Genomic DNA, 21,565 nt, shown 5'->3' with positions numbered 1-21,565 from the left:
TTTTCTCAAAAGATATCTTTTAAAAAATATTTGTCATCAAGGATACTTTCTATTTATTAATCAATGATATATTTATTAACTGTAAACGTTTTGACTTTATACCACACATAGTTTTGGGGCTATTGTAAAAAATAATTTTTTAGTCATGTTGGCCTTTGACGAAACCTTAATAAAAACTCCGTTTTGGAAACCCTACGTCAATTAAGTGTTTGAAATCTTTCTTTTTTGCGATTAACAAACGTTAAATACAAGCTTCAGACAGCTAGCTCAATATGACGTTATGCTAGAACTCCTTTAGTCTTGGGTAAAGAAGTCCTGGAGAATTGACACAATATGAGGTTTGCGTCAAAATGAGACGAATCATTACGAAAACCAAACGAACGGGTTTCCGATTTCCGTAATTTGGACTCAAAATCCGTAAAAAAATTGGCGATATCGTCTGAGTAAACAGGACTGCAACAATAAAAAGAATGCAAATATATCAAATTTTATGTTCATTACTTTACTTAAAGATAATTATTAGAGCATCATCGTTATATTTTACTCATTGAATCAATGGATTATGAAAACTCTAGAATATATAAATCTTTACTAATTTCTCCCAAAATAAGAACAACAATATTGAAGTTTAAAAACTAAGGGATTGCTTAATTTGAAGATATAAAAAAAAAGAATAATTTTAGTCCAACCATTATCTTGGAAAAGACTTTCCCTCGAATTGTATAATATAAGTGTTTTATATGGATGGTGATCTGTAATCTAATAAATTATATTTGAAAAAATTACCTCTATGAAAATAAATCAATTGCTCACCTTAAACAATATCGTCAAATACTGTATATCTTTGATCATCATAACATCATATAATTTGATTAACATCATATCACTTCTGTGAAATATTTCATTCAGATCTTGTATTTAATAATTATTACACATGTTAAAAAACTTTCGCTTTCGCTCTAGTTCATTCATTTACTACAGTAAGTGACACTTTTTGCATACTATAGGATAAACAATGTAAATATGAAATAATATTACATGTAGTGACATAATTATCAGAGAAGGAAATCTCTAGTCTGATCAACTATTGAATAAAGAATGACCAGACTTAAGCGGGAAAAAATCTAACCCAGTCAACCCCCCACACACCCCCCCCCAAAAAAATCTAATTCTACCTTTCAAATCCATGACTTTTAAAAACCAAAATAGTAATGTCGACTTCCAGAACACCTGATATATGTGAAGCTGCTGTCTTCGTGACCATACCTGGAGTGACGTCTCAAAGCCCTGATTGTAGTAAATGTGTTCTGACATATATCACATTGTTCTGTGGCGGCTCTGCAGATTTGGTTTGGCTGCATCCATTTTTGTGATCACTTCATGATCAATACTTGATATCGCGATTACTTAACTTAGCGGAACTCTTTGGCGAAGGAGGTAGGAATCGTCTGTTGGGTGGGGGCAATGTGCTTTTCAATACAATGCAAGATCGATCATTGTAGCATTTATAAGAACAGATAAGTAAAAAATCCTGGTGGAATACATCGCTAAACAATCGCTGAACCAGACTAATATATTTTTGAGAAGAACCAAACCTAAATTGTTACATTTTCAACGATATTTTTAATTAAGCTGACTCTTCTCGTTAAATTTTCATTGAAAATCGTCACATTTTTAAGCAGATAAAACATTCTAAACTTTCCTTATTTGACAATCTACTATTTGGAGTTTAATATCTGGCAAAACATCGTCATTTCGGCATTAAATCGTTCGAAACATTCGATTGTCACTACTGTAAACAATGTCATTTGCCCCCAGAAATATACACTTTTCTCGACTCCCCCGCAAAAGAGCGGTAGTAAGTTAGATAACTGCGAGGTACTCATTGGTAGTCGCGATATTACGTATTGCATGAATATGCAAATTGTGAACCACAGGCGCATGCAAACTTTGAACGCCCATGCATTGACCTTTGATGTCTCTTCAAAGAAACTTTCGTGGCGAATGTACCTGGACATATCACACATTGAAATGACTTGATTTGTATGTGAACTGCACGGTCATGTCTCTTTGTATTTGATTATTTGACATTAAAAGATTTTTCGCAATATGTGCATTTAAATTGTTTTTCTTCATTTCCATGATCTCTCATTTCATGGACTAAAAGTATCACTTTCAGTGAGCAGCATTTCGTGCACTTTGTGCACTTAAATTCTTTTCTGCCTAAATTAGACATCTGAAATAGTGTATAACATGAATAATAAGATTTTCAAACTATGAAGAAGCGTAAAAGAATTTATTTCATTATTTATAATCAGGGTCAGTGTAATTGTTGGAGAGAATATTTAAAACCACAATCTGTTTTGGTTTTATCCATGCATCATTAACCAAACACATTTTCAAGTCCAAATTTGCGTGGATAAGATGTAAATGATGCAGACTAATGTGAAACTCAGAATACTTAAAGTTAGTTGAGAGTAAAACGAATTTCAGTCGGCAAACATGTTTTCAATCAGCGTTTTCGCTCTACCGGCACTTGCTTCAAAACAAAAATCGTCGCTAAACGACAATCCTTGCATTTTATTAGACTATAAAATAAAAGAAAAATAAATTGCTCATGGAATCACATTAAAATTTTAATCATTGCCTCTATCGGTTCAACTTACCATGTGTGTGTTGAAGAAGTTTGTATCAAATGCATAACCAGAAATCGATCTCTTTTGATTTCTATACACAATCGTTGGTTGTGCAACTGATCGATTAGCAGGCGTGAAGTAAGATTTCACTTTCCATCGATTTTACATATATTACTGGAGAACAACTACATTTTCAAAACATGGTTTAATAAAAACTCCGTTTTGGAAACCCTACGTCAATTAAGTGTTTGAAATCTTTCTTTTTCGCGATTAACAAACGTTAAACACAAGCTTCAGACAGCTAGCTCAATATGACGTTATGCTAGAACTCCTTTAGTCTTAGGTAAAGAAGTCCTGGAGAATTGACACTATATGAGGTTTGCGTCAAAATGAGACGAATCATTGCGAAAACCAAACGATCGGGTTTCCGATTTCCGTAATTTGGACTCAAAATCCGTAAAAAAATTGGCAATATCGTCTGAGTAAACAGGACTGCAACAATAAAAAGAATGCAAATATATCAAATTTTATGTTCATTACTTTACTTAAAGATAATTATTAGAGCATCATCGTTATATTTTACTCATTGAATCAATGGATCATGAAAACTCTAGAATATATAAATCTTTACTAATTTCTCCCAAAATAAAAACAACAATATTGAAGTTTAAAAATTAAGGGATTGCTTAATTTGAAGATATAAAAAAAAGAATAATTTTAATCCAACCATTATCTTGGAAAAGACTTTCCCTCGAATTGTATAATACAAGTGTTTTATATGGATGGTGATCTGTAATCTAATAAATTATATTTGAAAAAATTACCTCTATGAAAATAAAGCAATTGCTCACCTTAAACAATATCGTCAAATACTGTATATCTTTGATCATCATAACATCATATAATTTGATTAACATCATATCACTTCTGTGAAATATTTCATTCAGATCTTGTATTTAATAATTATTCCACATGTTAAAAAACTTTCGCTTTCGCTCTAGTTCATTCATTTACTACAGTAAGTGACACTTTTGCATACTATAGGATAAACAATGTAAATATGAAATAATATTACATGTAGTAACATTATTATCAGAGAAGGAAATCTCTAGTCTGATCAACTATTGAACAAAGAATGACCAGACTTAAGCAGGAAAAAATCTAACCCAGTCACCCCCCCCCCCAAAAAAAAAATCTAATTCTATCTTTCAAATCCATGACTTTTAAAAACCAAAATAGTAATGTCGACTTCCAGAACACCTGATATATGCCTTAACCCTTTCTCTACCGGCACATTTTACGTGATTTTAGAGACCTTTTGACATGGCATTATTATATCATTTATAACTTTTTTATCCATGGAGGTACTAGGTATAATGCATACCATTTCGTAGGGAATTTCTTAGAGATGATATTTTATGACAATTCAGATACTCAACGATTGACCTTATTAGTAAAAATAGAGGTCAAAGGTCAATTAAGTGCAAAATTTTATGGAATTTTTTGATACTTTTTAATCTTCAAGCTAAATATTTACAAAGATGTATGTTGAAATAGGAAATTTTAGATATACCCACAAAAGGGCATTATACTGTACTTCATGAAACACATAAACTTTTTTTTAAATTCTGCATACATTTCTTTAAAAGCGGTTGCTTAGCAACGCAGAATTTTTCAATTTTCGGGCAGAAATTTTTGTTTTTCACTCATCCTAGACACATTTATGCATCCTAGCACATATTAAAGTTAGATATAATGTCATAAAATTACAAAGGACATAATAGCAGATAAATTTTTCAAAAGTTTTACCTCATTAGAACTATTTTTAGGAGGTCAAAGGTCAAATAAGTGCAAAAATTTCATCATTTTTTTCAACTCTTCTCTATATTTTTGCTAAAATTTTACACAGTAGAGGGTTGCCCGCTTGCCAACCCTTGCTGTCGCTGTGTTCTCAAGAACCCTTGTTGAAAATGCCTTTCATTATTGTGTCTTTCCTGAGTAGATGCTGAAATGAAAAATTCTGAATATATACTCTCAAAAAGGGATCAGAACTGCAATATCCATACATCATTTCAGTTCAAATTTTTGCTTAATGACCTTAAAGTTGTTGCTAAGCAACAGTATTTTCAATTTTTTATACTATATACAATGTACATGTACATGTTTGTTATTTCTCATTCTGGACACATTCTAGACACTTTTTGTATATTCCGTGATGCTGTTTGTAAGATATGGGCCAACATAAATGAAAAAACATTTTTGTATTAAGTATTGATCTTGACACTCTTGTTCTTAGGGGGTCAAGGTCAAATCAGTACAGAATTCTACTTAAATTTGTAAGTATATATCAGTTTTGAAATGTTACAGTCATAGAAAAATCATCTAATAGTTGACTTAAAAAAACGGCGAACGACAAAATTTGCAAGCAAAAATTTAATCTAAGAAGTAAAAATAAACTTGAATGATTTCATTGCAAGATTGTACTGGTATAACAGAGCTTAAGGGGTACAATAAAGAATTGACATGCCATCTTGAAAGGAAATAATAATACATGGCATTGGCAATTAATGCAAAACTGTTTTGTCAATAGGTTGAAAAATGTGATGTTTATGTCCAAATATACAAATCCAGAAATATTGCAAAATGAATTCCAGATCAGACTGATTAAATCTTCCACAAAATGTTGAAGACCAGAGCACTTTTACTTTGTGCCTCCATTCTTTCATCAACTGTCACTTCTCTGAAAGACTGGAGGAAATTCTTCTTTGACTTGTCTGTACAAGGGATCAGCTTCTATACTGTAAAAGATTTAAATATTTTGAAACAGATATGTGAATAAAATTAAAAATGATACAATTAATACATTGATATTATTTTCCATTTGAAATGAAAAATTATAAATGCGATTCAAATAGTTAAATGATATTATTAAGTCAATGTATTAGGACTACAAATTCAACAACCTTGTAGTTAACCATCATGATTGAATTACTGAACCAAAACAAATAGCATATTTGGTAATCTGACTAATACAGGCAGACCTGTATATATAAAGAAAAATTGTGAAGCAGATAGATCTAATTTTAATTAGATGCCATGAAAGTGATGGGACAGTTCAAAATATTTTCAAAATAAGTAAAAATTAATTTGAGATCTCGAATTATACAATCCGTTTCCAAGAATTATCAATTCATTCCTTTGAATTATAATTCGAGATCTCAAATTACGCAATCCAATCCTTCTGATTACTAATTCATTCCCTCAATTTTTTTTCTAGATCTTTCTGCTCTACGATTTTTCAGAATATGCTCAACAATTTCTCTCTCACATGGAGTTGCCACCACTTGTAGGTGGACTGTTCTATACTCGACACTTACGACTTTTGAGGTGTGAGGGATCTTTTTCATGCCAGCACCTACTGCAACAAGGCCCCCTAATTGGTTTTTATAAGTATAATGTAAGATAAGATATGTTTATAGTGTCTTATCAGAAAGACAGGTCTACATGTCTCATAGTAAGATTCGAACCTGCGATGCAAGGATTAATTCCTTACTTCATGATTATAGAACCACTGAACTAGTCTAGTGACTCATGTACCTAGAAGTGTTGACTATTAGCCATCAAGTGGCAATAAGGAATTCTAACTGCAATAAAATTAACTTACAGCTGATAACTAAGCACCTATGTCCTCCACATCATGATCTTTTCTGTGCATGATGGCCAGTGGTGGGATTAGCAAGAAGCACTTCACAGATGAAAGTTCTGACGATTTGGTACCAGCACAAAACACACATGCTAAAAAAATTTATGAGTTTGTGTTAATTATGTCAAGTTTCATTTTTCTTTGAAGTGGTAATAAAAACTTTCCTACTTCAAAAACAACCCAAAAATAAGTCAAATTTGTTTGAACATCATCACAAAACAGGGTTTAGATGTTCAGGCCAACAATATAAAAATTGATTTGTTTGATGTACACAGAGGACCTGTCAAAATTGCCCCTTTGCAATAATTTTTTCAGCACTTTAAACTTTGAATTTATTTTCCTTCTTAAATTTACTAAAATTGTTTCATTTTAAAGCAAAGGTTTATAATTTCTATAGACTGCTTCTTGACTGATTGTTTTTCATGTTTTCATAGCAATACACTTGTGAAGCTATCAAATGTGTACTGTTAAGAAATCTCAGTTACCAATTTTTCAGCAGTGTAAACCAACCCAAAATTAACAAATTACCTACCCATCTTGAAAAATGTGGGTCGGAGTACATCGATCAAAAATATTTCATTGATCAGTCAACACATTATTTCATATTGAGAAAACAGTGACATTGTATTGTAAACAATTTTGTCATCGAAAAAAAAAAAATTATGTGATCGTTGAAAGAACTGAAAAGTATCATATGTCGGTTACCGACTATGTAAAATCACCGAACGGCTTCATATTGATTACATGCACGTGTGTAGCTGGAAACCAATCTATACTACTACAGTATATATACACGTACATAGAGGTCCTTGGAAGTCTACAATGTCTTTTCATTTCTATCTATGTACTGTAAAACACTTTTAAACTTTTCAATCAATACTTACTTACATCTAATGCCAAAGAAAAGACCAGTCATATCTGATGAATTGACGTGTTTTACATCGTAAATCCATGGTGTTGTTGTTGTTTACTGCAACAGCGGAAACACGTGTTTGTCTCGATTAATATCAACTCATACCGTAATGAGTCGTGTGAATGCGAGAATTTGTATTAAAACATACTTGTTTCAAAGTTGTTGTTTTTAATTTATTGTAAATTTCATGTCAGTATATGTTTAATAGTACATCATATTAGGAATATATTTTAAAGCAAACAGCAATAAAATATTTTGTTTTTTGACGCAGTGTTAGGCTTTGGGAATCAGCGTTTTTCTTTTTATCAACAATGAACTAATAGCACGTTTCATAAATAAACAAAAAAGACTACATTTCTCTGAAAGGTGTAAAGATGATTACTATTATTTTAAAACAATTATTTTTTTTATACAAATCATCCATTTAAATAAAAATATTTAATTAAATTTAATAGTACTAAACACGTTGTTCCGATTGAGGCGCAACGAAAACGACCTTGACGTTAAATATAGATTACACTCGAATTTTCTACAAAAAATTACGCAGAGGTTCAAAACTCAAACTATGCTAATTCAGAAAATACGGAACATAAAGAGACAAGTAAAGGCTTGTTGAAATGGAAATTTTTTCTACTTTTACCAGCTGTATTTTGTTTTCCCTATTTCAATATAGAAATAAAGGTAAAACTAACGTTAATTTGAATATTACGAATAAAACCCAGAAAAATCACATGCGTGGAAGAAAATTCTTGTTTTTATAAAATATCTAAAAGTAAAACCAATAATTTTTACATATTTTAAAAGCAGAGAAAATTTCCCTTTTAAACATATTAATTTTTACTTAATGATTTAATCTAGAAAAAATATATATATCGTTGGGAAAATCGTCCTTGCTTTGGAAAATAGCGTCATTTTTAAAAAGTCACGAATGTCTTTAAAACGTAAAATCTATTCATTACCGATTTTTAAGGTTCGAAATTTTTACAGGGTCTAAAAGTAGAGAAAATTTCCTAAAAGATGATATATAGATTAAAAACCTTTATTCTATTATTGAAAAGATATGGAGATCCTGTTATCGCGATGTCGTGTTTTAACGCGCTATCGGTCATATTGACCGATGCGGTAGAGAAGGGGTTAAGGTATTTATAAGTAAATATTCGCACACTAATACAATAACAAATCCCATATCATGATTAAATAATACCCAAGGACAGAGCAGAGGAACAAAGGAAATTAGCATTTCCACTTTAATTTATTCAGTATGTGCCCTATACCACAGATATTCCTGACCCTGTGGCCGCCACACATTTCACAGTTTTTGGTAAAGGCACCCTTGTTCATCATAAATGTTCGATTAATACTAACAAAACACATATTTCAAGGTATTTATTCATTTCCAATATATTATCATAAGACCCTCCGTACTCATGCCAAAAGGACTTGAAATTCACATTTCTAGAAGAAGCACCCTTAATCAAGTTTGCTCTTCATAACTATATATGTATGAGACTAGATAATCAGGATAACAAACCAGTAAAAAAGAAGGTATTTTTTGTCAAAGAAATAATGCAATTTTACTAAATACTAAGTAGAGCCCAGCCATATCACCAAAACCCCTGACCCAGGGACCTTAAAAATTGACGACATTGGAAGAGGAACCCTTCTTCGTCATACCAATGCACAGGGTTTATTGATTTAATACCTAGAAGCGGAGGAGAAGAATTTCAAGAAGGATATGGAAATAACGAACAGTATTCAATCTCAACGTCCATTAAACAAATATACAAAATAAGAGCAGAGCAAACACGGACCCCCGAAACCCCCGAAATAATTTATGCATTTTAACTACATAATTTATAAAGCCCCGCCCTCACACCAGAACACCTGAAACAGGTGCCATGAACATCACAATTTTGGAAAACACAACCTTTTTCATCAGGATTATGTACATAGTTTATTGGTTTAATACCCAGGAGCAGAGTAGAAAATTTTAAAAATATTTATGCATTTTCAAAATATAATCATTAGAGCCTCGCCCTAACACCAGAGGGTGCTGATTACAATGATGCCAACAGTTTGACTGCTCTATGTCTAGGAATAAAGAATTTCTTTTGAAAGATATCTCCATGTGAACGCTGAGCGAAGCTAATTCAAATTAAATTTGCGTGAGGCCAGAATGAAGTCAAAGGGCACATGTTGGTGGTTAGATAAAGGTAACAGTGCTGTAATTGGTTCAAAAATAAAGGAAAGGTATGTTTATCACTAAATGGATACCTTTATCCTGCCTCTGATAAAATTGTGACATTTCACTTGTTGAGAAGAATACTGCATGAAACGATGTTATGATGTCCACCTACCTCATATTTCTAATTAGCCCCCTTCAAATGACCTACCAACCACACCTCAAATCAATATGCCCCCTCCACATGACATACTGCACAGATCATTGTTGTTTTCATTTGAACACACAAAGCACCTAATTACTGACGTCATATTAACATTAATCAATGTCAAAATGTAAACGATTTGCTAAGTTAAATAAGCTTTATCAAAATATGTTCGACAGGATAAATTCATTATGTAGACACACATAACTAATAGTAGCCACTATGATTATGATATCAATTTGATAGCCCTGCATACATGATGACGTGATTTACAAATGATGTCAAAATAGCCTTACTAAAAACAGCCGGCTTTTTTGTAGAAATAAAATTTCATTCTCATAAGTTTACATCGCATTAGCTGTCGTGTGAACGCAATTTAATTCACATTAGTTTACTTCGCATTTATTTACTGCGAATTTAACTCTCCATGTGAACAGGGCATTAATTGATTTCAAGTCATTTTTGTACAATTCTAAAACTTGCTTCAGTTATTTCAAGTGTCTTTAACATTTATTTCAGTAATTTAAGCCGTGATGCAATTATAAAGTGAACGCATTTTGTCCCGATAACTACTGTTAAATTATTATTTTATTTTGTAAAGCGCCACTCTTTCTCCGATTTAGAATTAGACATATTCACCGATTATTCATTCTTGTTTCCTGATTCTGACAATGATACATTATCATTATTTATCAATAGTTATTTCGTAGATTAAATAAAAGCATAAACACAGCCATATTTAAGTGTGAAAAATGTTATCTCGCAACTCTTTCAATTGTGGTATACTGCTTAAAAGTTCATATACTCTGGACATGCTGATCCCACTCTCAACAAGGCATTCTTTAGGGCAAGTCCTCAATATCTCTTTCATAGATGCATCATCCACATTATGTACCAAGCCTGGGATTCCTTCTTGGAGCATTAAATGCACTTTTGGCGAGCCTACGTCTAAACCAATGATCCCAGGGCCACCAGAAGCACCATGAGTTGTAGATTCTGAGCAATGGAACAGTACCTTTTCCTTCTTGAACATAGAATCATAATCATTTTTAACTTGTTTATGGTCAAAATTAGGATAGTTCCTCTTCCACCATGAAAGTGCTTTACAGTGAGTTTGAAAGGCATCACATTCCGAAATCAACGGACATGTTCTGTCAATTATCTGTTCATTGCCATGAGAGGTTGGGTGACCAATAATGGTAACATTTTCTGGTCGCTTGCGAGACATGTCCAAAATAAATGGCTTTGGTAAATCTGTCCAATTAATTTCTAATAAAGCAACGTCATCTTCTTCCTGTTTGCTGTAGAATGGAATGTCATATTTCAAACGATAGGGTTCATATTTAACGTGTTCTCTTGTGCGACCAAAATATACATAAATAGGGTTGTCCTCGATGAATTTCATGGACTTCTCTACAAATAAATAACAATGATTAGGAAATGTAATAGTGAGCAATGTGCTTTAGCTATGTGAAAAGAAGTATACTATTAAAGAAGATTAATATTAAAGAAAATTCCGCTGTGTTCCATGGAAAATGTTTCTGGAAATTAAAACCATCTTTACAAATGAAAATGAATAAATATATTTGGTATATTTTCATGTTAAAACAATTTATACAATTTGTAAACCACGCCCTCCGAGTAACATTACATAGCATAGTATTATAGTATAAAAACGATTTCAGTGCATTAGGTTTATTGTGATTTTTTCATTTAAATACATATTAAATACATTCAGTACTATATTAACAAAAGATGTAACATATTTTTAGGGTAATATAAGGATGAGAAATTGTTATCCCTTGAAAACTTTTGTCGACTTTTGGCGACCTTGTCTTCACCTCAGCAAGCCACTGTCAGAAAAGTTGAAAATTAAGTGAAAGATTCATTGTAAAGTGTATATTCATGTGTTACAGAAGGTGGTCAAACTTTTTATTGAAATATAAGGAGATAACAAACAGTCATAAGCAAATTCTTTCAAAATCTTCAACGAACCAGAAGTCTCTGTCGAGACTGAAGCTCTACTGGTTTGTACTTATAGCAAAGGAAAGGTTCTTAAGAAGTTGGGAATTGAAACTTTACCACAGCAATAAAAAGAATAATGATCCTTGATTAAGTCTCTTTATGTTCTTAGTATAGTACTTGCATGCCACATTGTATTATAATCAGACTTAAACTGCAGGAGGAGTAGCATTTTGAGATTTTTTAACAGAAATTTGTAATTTTAGTGACCATGGCAACACCGTTCATCGAAATCAAAAACCAATACAAAGAATAACGTATCTTAGTGTAGTCTACTTGTGTGCCAAGTTATATTGAAATCTTGTGTGCATAGAAATTTCTATCTTTAGTGAAATCAAAAACTGATAAACAGAATTATGTATCTTAAAAAGTTATATTGAAATCAGGTAGGAGGAGTAGCATTTTGAAAGAATTTCACAGAAATTTCTATTTTTAGTAACAAGGCAAAACCGTTCATCGAAATCAAAAACTGATATACAGAATTATGTATCTTAGTGTAGTCTACTTGTATGCCAAGTTATATTGAAATCAGACCAAAACTGTAGGAGGAGTAGCATTTTGAAAGAATTTCATAGAAATTTCTATCTTTAGTAACAATGGCAATACCGTTAATCGAAATCAAAAACTGATAAACAGAATTATGTATCTTAGTGCAGTCTACTTGTGTGCCAAGTTATATTGAAATCAGACCAAAACTGTAGGAGAAGTAGCATTTTGAAAGAATTTCACAGAAATTTCTATTTTTAGCAACAACGTTAACACCGTTAATTGAAATAAAAAATCGATACACAGAATTATGTATCTTAGTGTAGTCTACTTGTGTGGTAAGTTATATTGAAATCAGACCAAAAATGTAGAAGGAGTAGTATTTTGAAAGAATTTCACAGAAATTTCTATTTCTAGTAACCACGGCAACACCGTTCATCGAAATAAAAAACCGATACACAGAATTATGTATCTTAGTGTAGTCTACTTATGTGCCAAGTTATATTGAAATCAGACCAAAACTGTAAGAGAAGTAGCATTTTGAAAGAATTTCACAGAAATTTCTATTTTAAGTAACAACGGCAATACCGTTAATCGAAATCAAAAACTGATACACAGAATTATGTATCTTAGTGTAGTCTACTTGTGTGCCAAGTTATATTGAAATCAGACCAAAACTGTAGGAGGAGTAGCAGTTTGAAAGATTGTTTACAGACAGACAGACAGACGGACAGACAGACGGACGGACGACGGACGCATTACTATCGCATAAGCTCTTCTGGTCTATGACCAGTAGAGCTAAAAAAACTACTGGGTCAGAAGATATTATACCTATGTGAAATATTCAGTACATAGTGTGCATTCCATTTGATAGATGATGGCACGAAAAAGATCCCACACTTCTCAATGGCCCTTAGTGGCAAATATAGATTAATAAATACAGCCCTCAACCACAAATTGTGATAGTTTCATTTGAGTGAAAAATTGTTCAGGTTATTAAAACAATAAACGATCATTAACAAAATTGGTTTGTAACCAATTAAAGCCCGTGTTACAAGCTACATAGGAAATAATGTGTCTTTTTTCCCAACATAACATCTGAACAGCAATTAGGTTCTCTCCTTGAGATTATTTACAAAATGTTCGGATAGATAATGTATGACTATATGATGTGCAGAAAAATCCTATCTTTTCTATAAGGTATTTGGATCATCCATTAATTTTGTATGCAGTAATAGAATGTGTGTCATTTATGTGAAATGTTACCTTTGGCACATGAAAATCCTGTCTCCCCCAAAACACTGAGTAGGTCGGTGAGCAGTAATTGATAACTAGTCTTTTTCAGCCATTCATGGACCCCATTTTTTAATTTCTCTTCAATATCTCTCCCGGATTCCCCTACTTGCAGTTTTTGCAAAAACCTTGAATAATTAATGCTGCGATGTGGATCAGACTGGGCGTTTTCTACGATATTATCGATGTACATTTCTAGACAAAATAGAATCATAAAACAACCTTTATTAGTCTTACCAACTTTGACTACTTTTGCACTTGCTTAAAAGGTGTTTCTATCCTCAAAATTTTAATGGTTCAAAATACAAAAATTCCATTTATTTTCATTTAATATACAAATGTAGTTTAAATTTCCAATTATTACAAAAATTTATAGGTTGCAATGTTAAATATTTAAGATTGGAGACATAAATAAAACAGAAGTACATGTATACATCAGCATTAAAATGTTGTACGTGTTTTGTAAACAATATTATAAAATTTATGTAAAAACTTGTTCAAAATCATATGCTGAAAGTTCCGAAATACTTGCCACTTATAAGATATTTTTGAATTGTGAATATAATATCAGAGAAATTATTCAAAATTAAGAGTACAATATAAAAAATGCCTGAATGAAGAAACTTGAGAAGGAGTTATTGCCCTTGTCAACATTTTTAGACTATATGATTGATTAAATAAATAAAATATACATTTTAAAAAATCTTTTACTAAACAATATTTACCATGACACCTATTGCAAAGCATTCTTCCAAAAAATATTGTGCTATTGGGTATGAAATAAAATTAATCTAAAAACAGTTTTTTGCAAAAACCTATGAAATCATAGGAGGATGGGAATATTTTCAAGAGATAAAAATAGTACAAAAATATACAGTGTTTTTGTATGGCAGTAATCATTTGAAGAATGTGAAAGATATACAATTCATGGAAAAAAAAAAAGCTAAAAAATGTTTTGATCATACTAACCATAAGTTTTTCTTATCACATGAAATGCTGTCATCAGATAACGACTTCCAACCCTGAATGCGGTACCACCTGTCCCATCACTAAACACCAAATGACCAACACTTTTATGCCATTCTCCACAGAATAAGGTTTCTGGTTCTTTACTCCGCTGAGAGTTATCAATTGGCTTTTGAAACTTTCCTGAGGCTGAATCTGAAAAAAAGTGATCCACTGAATCACTAATAATACATCAACATTATGATTGCTTACCAAAAAATTTAAATTGGGTTAATTTTGATAGTTTTGGAAAAACCAATCATGTGGAAATACATGAAGTAAAGAGTTCTTGCAGAATATGCAACACACTTTAGTAGAATTGAAATTGGTTTAGCGGATCCAGAAAACACTAACAAGAGGCCCCTGGGACACATCCTTCACCTGAGTAGTTCTGACCATTCTGTTCTTTACCAGATTTCTCACCCTTGTAACCGATTGTGACCCCACCCTACCCCACTGATCATAATTTAGACAATTTAAAATCTAATTGTACCCCATGATGCTTTCACATAAGTCGATTTGTTTGTCTGAAACCTTAATAATTACAACAACAGGCCCATGGGACACATCCCTCACCTGAGTAGCTCTCACCATTTTAACAAGATTTCTCCCCTTGTAATACCTATTGTGACACTGCCCTTCCCTACGTGACAATTTAAAATCTAAACAATCCAAAGATCCTTTCACATACGCTTCAGCTCATCTGGCGAAGTGGTTCTTGAGAAGAAGATTTTTAATATTTTTCCCTATATATTTCTATGCAAAATTTTGATTCCCTATTGTTGTTCTGTCCTACACTCGGGGTCATGATTGAATAATTTAGAATTTACCCCAGGATGCATCCACTTAAGTTTCAGCTTTTCTGGCCCGGTGGTACTTGAGAAGATTTTTTTATGACCTCGCCCTGTTTTTGTCTTTTCTTGATTATCTCCCCTTGTCAGGGACATCGTCCTTCATTTTAGCAATTTTAACTTCTCTTTACCAAAGGATGCTTTGTACCAAGTTTGGTTAAAACTGGCCCAGTGGTTCTTGAGAAGATGACGAAAATGTTAACAGGCAGCTAGACAGCTAGACGGACAAAATGTTATCATAAAATTTCACGTGGTTGGAAGAGATTGTCACAAAATAACCTTAACTTGTTATCATTTAAGAGTAAAGTCGACAATAAAAAGATGCTTGAGTTTCTGAATGACAATATCAATGTTATTTTTGGAGACCAGGTCTTCCAACAATCTATTGGAATTTCCAGGGATAACAATTGTACCCTGTTAACAGCAGACCTTTTTTTGTATTCATATAAAGAAGAATTTGTGCAAATTTTTATGCGTGAAAAGAAGAAAGAGGCCCATGGTCCACATTGCTCCCCTGAGCATTGTGGCTAGGAAAAAAGCAAAAATCAATCCAGTTTCGAAAAGCTTCAAAGCATGTGGTCCCATCCTACACCTAAAAATCATAGCGGGGGTTTTTACTAACTTATTTCTATGACTTATTGTGGCTTTTCCCCATAAGTATGAACGTTCATTTTTGCCCCACCCTATCATCGGGGGTCATGATTTGATAAAAAACCAGAAGTCTCTGTCGAGACTGCAGCTCTACTGGTTTGAACTTATAGCAAAGGAAGAGAAAAGTACTTAAGTAGCTGGGATTTGAAACTAAATAGAAAAATGATTGTTGATAAAGTCTCTTTAGGTTCTTAGTGTAGTCTACTTGTGAGCCAAGTTATACTGAAATCAGACCAAAACTGTAGGAGGAGTAGCAATTTGAGAGAATTTCACAGAAATTTCTATTTTAAGTAACCACGGCAACACCGTTCATCGAAATCAAAAACCGATATACAGAATTATGTATCTTAGTGTAGTCTACTTGTGTGCCAAGTTATACTGAAATCAGACCAAAACTGTAGAAGGAGTAGCATTTTGAAAGAATTTCACAGAAATTTCTATTTTTAGTTACCACGGCAACACCGTTCATCGAAATCAAAAACCGATACACAGAATTATGTATCTTAGTGTAGTCTACTTGCGTGCCAAGTTATACTGAAATCAGACCAAAACTGTAGGAGGAGTAGCATTTTGAAAGAATTTCACAAAAATTTCTATTTTTAGTAACCAAGGCAACACCGTTCATCAAAATCAAAAACCGATACATAGAATTATGTATCTTAGTGTAGTTTACTTGTGTTCCAAGTTATACTGAAATCAGACCAAAACTGTAGGAGGAGTAGCATTTTGAAAGAATTTCACAAAAATTTCTATTTTTAGAAACCACGGCAACACTGTTCATCGAAATCAAAAACCGATAAACAGAATTATGTATCTTAATGTAGTCTACTTGCATGCCAAGTTATACTGAAATCAGACCAAAACTGTAGGAGGAGTAGCATTTTGAAAGAATTTCACAGAAATTTCTATTTCTAGTAACCACGGAAACACCGTTCATCGAAATCAAAAACCGATACACAAAATTATGTATCTTAGTGTAGTCTACTTGCACTTGCGTGCCAAGTTATACTGAAATCAGACCAAAACTGTAGGAGGAGTAGCATTTTGAAAGAATTTCACAAAAATTTCTATTTTTAGTTACCACGGCATCACCGTTCATTGAAATCAAAAACCGATACATAGAATTATGTATCTTAGTGTAGTCTACTTGTGTTCCAAGTTATACTGAAATCAGACCAAAACTGTAGGAGGAGTAGCATTTTGAAAGAATTTCACAGAAATTTCTATTTTTAGTAACCACGGCAACACCGTTCATCGAAATCAAAAACCAAAACACATAATTATGTATCTTAGTGTAGTCTACTTGTGTGCCAAGTTATACTGAAATCAGACCAAAACTGTAGGAGGAGTAGCATTTTGAAAGAATTTGACAGAAATTTCTATTTTTAGTAACCACGGCAACACCGTTCATCGAAATCAAAAACCGATACACAGAATTATGTATCTTAGTGTAGTCTACTTGTGTGCCAAGTTATATTGAAATCAGACCAAAACTGTAGGAGGAGTAGCATTTTGAAAAATTGTTTACAGACAGACGGACAGACGGACGGACGCCGGACGCATTACTATCGCATAAGCTCTTCTGGTCTCTGACCAGTAGAGCTAAAAATGAATCAAGTGAACACTACCTAAGGACGCTTCCTTATAAAAATGACCCATCAAGGTCATCTTGTTCTTCAGAAGAAAATTTTTAAAGATTTTTCCTATGTATTCTATGTAAAACTTGGTCATCAACTGGAGCCCCACCCCACCTCCAGGGGTTATGATTTGAGCAAAATTGAATCAATACTACCTGGGTATGCTTCTTTATAAATATGACCAATCATGGCTTTGTTGTTCTTGAGAAGAAGATTTAAGAAAAAAAACATATTTCTATGTATTCATATCTTAAGCGCCGGTCGGCCATTGTGCTCCCACCCTACCCCCAGGGATCATGATTTGAACAAACTTGAGACAACACTTCCTGAGGATACTTCCACATTAGTTTCATCTTTACCTACCAAGTGGTTCTTGAGAAGAAGGTTTTTGAAACATGCCACCAAATTTCACTATTTCCTAATCATCTCTCCTTGAAGAAGGAGGAGGCCCTTAATTTGAACTTACTTGAATCCCATTCATCCAAGGATGATTTGTGGCATGTTTGGTTGGAATTGAAATTGGCCAAGTGGTTCTAGAGAAGATGTGAAAATGTGAAGAATTACAGACGGACAGACAGAGGGACAACAGACAAATTATGATCAGAATAGCTCACATGAGCTTTCAGCTCAGGTGAGCTAAAACATTTGCTGTAGCTTTCAACTCGACATTTAGATACATCGATGATGTATTGTCAGTTAACAATTATTTCCATTCTTGTGTCTATACAATTTATCCGAGTAAGATTGAGGTAAAAGAAACCACAAAGTCTGGCACATCTTTTTCATATTTGGATATTTTACTTGAAAAAGACATTAATTTAATGGTAATCTAACAACCAATTAATTAAGATCTATGATAAACGTGTTTACTTTAATTTTTCTTTTATCAACTTCCAATACTTTTGCAGCAATATACCTTCATCACCTGCTCTACGTATCAACAATTTCTAAAACGAGGTAAATTATTGCCAACCAAGTTGATGAAACAAGAACGTCAGCAGTCTTCTTTAAAGTCATCATTTCATAAGTTTTACGGTAGATACAATGATCTTGTCAGCAAATACAATTTATCATTGAGTCGTCAAATGCTGACGGACGTTTTTCATTCCGTTATTTCCTGATCATGACAAGGAGCACACAGCTGCTGTGACCGGTCGGCAGGGGATACCTGAGGGTGATTCCATGTCAATATGACTTAACCTAGTTTTGCTGACTTTAAGATTTTTAATTTTTTCTCTATATATTCCTGTGTAAAGCTTTAATTCCCATCATTTGAAGAAACTGAAATTGATACTGCATTAGAATTTATCCATATCAATATGACTAATCCTGGCTTTTATGTTCTTGAAAAGATTTAAATATGTTTTCCTAATTATTCCTACATGTATTTAAAACTCTGATCCCTCACTGTGACCTGACATTACCCCCAATGGTCATCATTTGAACACATTTGAATATTCCTTTAAATAAAGAATGTATCCTGCAAGTTTAATATTTTTTAGCTAAGTTGTTCTTGAGAAAACAATTTGAAAAGATTTCTCGAAAATTTTCACTCTTTCGTTATCATCTTCTTTTGGAAGAGGGCGAGGTTCTTCATTTGAATTATTTTACATCTCCTTACTCAAGGATTTTTATGGCAAGAATAGCTGAAATTGGCACAGTGGTACTAGAAATTTGTAGAGATGAAGTCAAAAATATGAAAAGATATTATTTCTGCACTACTACACCATGACCAAGACACGATTGGATGAACTGACAAACGAAAAAGTGATCATTGAACATTTTTAAAGTTCAGATAAGTATATGTATACATTTACCAAATAAAAAGCCTTTAAAATCTTCATTTCAATCATCACAATGAAGTAGAAATTTATATTATAAAAATACAATTTTAACTATCTGAAAAAAATCACACAGGACAAAAAAAAACGTATTTTCTAAAATATTGAATTTCAGAGCATTAAATTATCTATTTTTGTTTAGCATGTTAAGAGATTAAGAAGAGTTTAACTCAGTCGCCATATCTCTATTTGTAGTTCCTTACCTCCTGCATCAAGTCTGTCAATAGATGTCAGTGATAAACTTTTGTGTGCTTCTGTATCTTTTAAAAGATTCTGGAAATGATAACATATTTTAGTCAATATGAATTCAAAATAGATCAATGTTTGATAGATGCTCCCTGATTGTAGGTAACATAATCACGTCTAAACTTATGTAAAGGAGCCAACTCATCTGCTAAAAATTTACTCATTTTTGTCAAAATTCTGGGACATTGCAGATTTACAAAGCCTGTATTTAATTTAATGCCTGCACTCTTAGATAATTTTTGAAGGGGATGAAAGCAGTACGTTTCTACGTTATATTGAGCTCGTTGCCGGCATGGAGCAGTGGTTAGAGCGTCTGCACTAGAGTCGCAAAGTAAGGTGGTATTCTTTATGTCATGAGTAGTCTCCCACTTTGAGACGTGGAGACTGCTCCTTCGGATGAGACCGTTTGAACCTACGTCTCGTGTCACAGTACTAAGTGCTGGCACAAAAAGACCCCTCACAGCTCATTGGCCGTAAGAGCCAAGTATAGGTCAGAATTTGTAGCCCTCGAACGGCAAGTGGTGGAGTCTCCATATGAGTGGTAGTGTCTCCAAATTCTTGAGAGGGGCGTTAATCAACAACAAACAATCAATCAATCAATGAATTAATGTTCGAAACGAGTCATAAGGAATTGGTCAGTTAATTGGTATATGGTCAGGACCATTCTAGGGAGTTAATGAAACTGTGTTATTTCATCATTTGAACCACATTTAATTGAAAATTTTATGAAATAAAGTGAATTCATATTAATTTACAATGCAGAAAATTCTTTCAGGTTACTGTGATATCACAAATTTTCGTATGGGGGTTTGGGGTTAATTTTCGTTATTTCAAGGTCTGCAGAGAATCATGAATTCATGTCCACCACGAAATGTATAATGTTACATACAAAGAAGTACTCAAAATTCTTCACCCATGAATTCAAATCCCCCTCAAACGAAGAATGTTTACTCAAACCACCCAAAATTACCCTATGAAAATATGTAATTTGACAGTACCTCCCTCAGATTGATTTTGAAATATAGATTATTAGCATTAATAATAGCACATGAGTGTAAGTTCACAAACATAGGACTTAATTTACAAATGTTATCACAATAGCATTAGTTTAAATATCATCAATCTTCAGTTCATATAAATTGTCCTGTGAAAAGGGGCAGTTTATATTATATTGCAAAATACTTTGCATTAATCATGAATTGTATCTATTTTTTTAAAAATGAGCTTACGTATTAACAGTGAAAATTTACAAGGAATTTCTAAGAGAAATCAGTATGAATATAATTCTTCTTTAATCATCCAAAAATTCGCAAAATTTAAATGAAAAAGCTAATATTATTTTATACGCGTATATGATATATGAAATCTATGCATGAAATTTAATTTTTAACTTTGTCGTAAAATCTAATAGTGTTTAATTGTTCTTTTTATTATTATTAATTATAACATAAACAGACTTCTAACCACAAAGTAAGTTTAAATTCATATTGATACCTTTTCCCAGTATCCCAAAGTCATCTGTATATTAATCACATGTTTCTCCTGAAGTTGACACTTGCACTGAATTTCTTTCGTCTTGATTTTGGACAGCTCACTTGCAAGGGTGAAAGATAGATCTCTCTCATCACAAATAATATTTTGACATTTGAATCCTCTGAGGAATATCTTAGTGCCAATGAATGTTTCTGTCAATTTTTCTATTGCTTTATCAATGGAGTCTCCAATTCCATTTGATACATCGTTCTCTACAGTCAATGGTTTGATTCTCATCACTTGCAACTGAATATCGTCATTACATATGCCAACAACAACAGTGTGTTCATTGTGATCAAACACTGCAGCTGTTTGATAAAGACATGGACTTCCTTCATTATCTTCATCTTTTGCAACACTC

General features: G+C 32.7%; 1 protein-coding gene and 1 long non-coding RNA gene across 2 annotated transcripts; both read right to left on the bottom strand.

Moving 5' to 3' along the window:
* Positions 1-5,054: 5,054 nt before the first annotated feature.
* On the bottom strand, positions 5,055-7,328 carry LOC134260660 (uncharacterized). Its single transcript, XR_009990595.1, has 3 exons — positions 7,224-7,328; positions 6,301-6,431; positions 5,055-5,434 (listed from the first exon to the last, which is right to left on the bottom strand). It is a non-coding gene; the product is annotated as an uncharacterized LOC134260660 (long non-coding RNA).
* Positions 7,329-9,818: 2,490 nt separating this feature from the next.
* On the bottom strand, positions 9,819-21,551 carry LOC134260658 (uncharacterized). Its single transcript, XM_062743210.1, has 5 exons — positions 21,166-21,551; positions 19,629-19,698; positions 14,410-14,601; positions 13,414-13,635; positions 9,819-11,052 (listed from the first exon to the last, which is right to left on the bottom strand). The coding sequence occupies exons 1-5, from the start codon at positions 21,439-21,441 to the stop codon at positions 10,379-10,381; spliced, it is 1,434 nt and encodes a 477-aa protein (XP_062599194.1). The 5' UTR covers positions 21,442-21,551; the 3' UTR covers positions 9,819-10,378.
* Between the last annotated feature and the right edge of the window lie 14 nt (positions 21,552-21,565).

Source organism: Saccostrea cucullata, unplaced genomic scaffold, assembly GCF_032062105.1.
Source record: "Saccostrea cucullata isolate Sc308-1 unplaced genomic scaffold, CSIRO_AGI_Scuc_v1 ctg1211, whole genome shotgun sequence".
Classification (NCBI taxonomy): domain Eukaryota; kingdom Metazoa; phylum Mollusca; class Bivalvia; order Ostreida; family Ostreidae; genus Saccostrea; species Saccostrea cuccullata.
The sequence above is the reverse complement of the archived record's forward strand: the minus strand, read 5'-3'. Positions and strand labels throughout refer to the sequence as shown.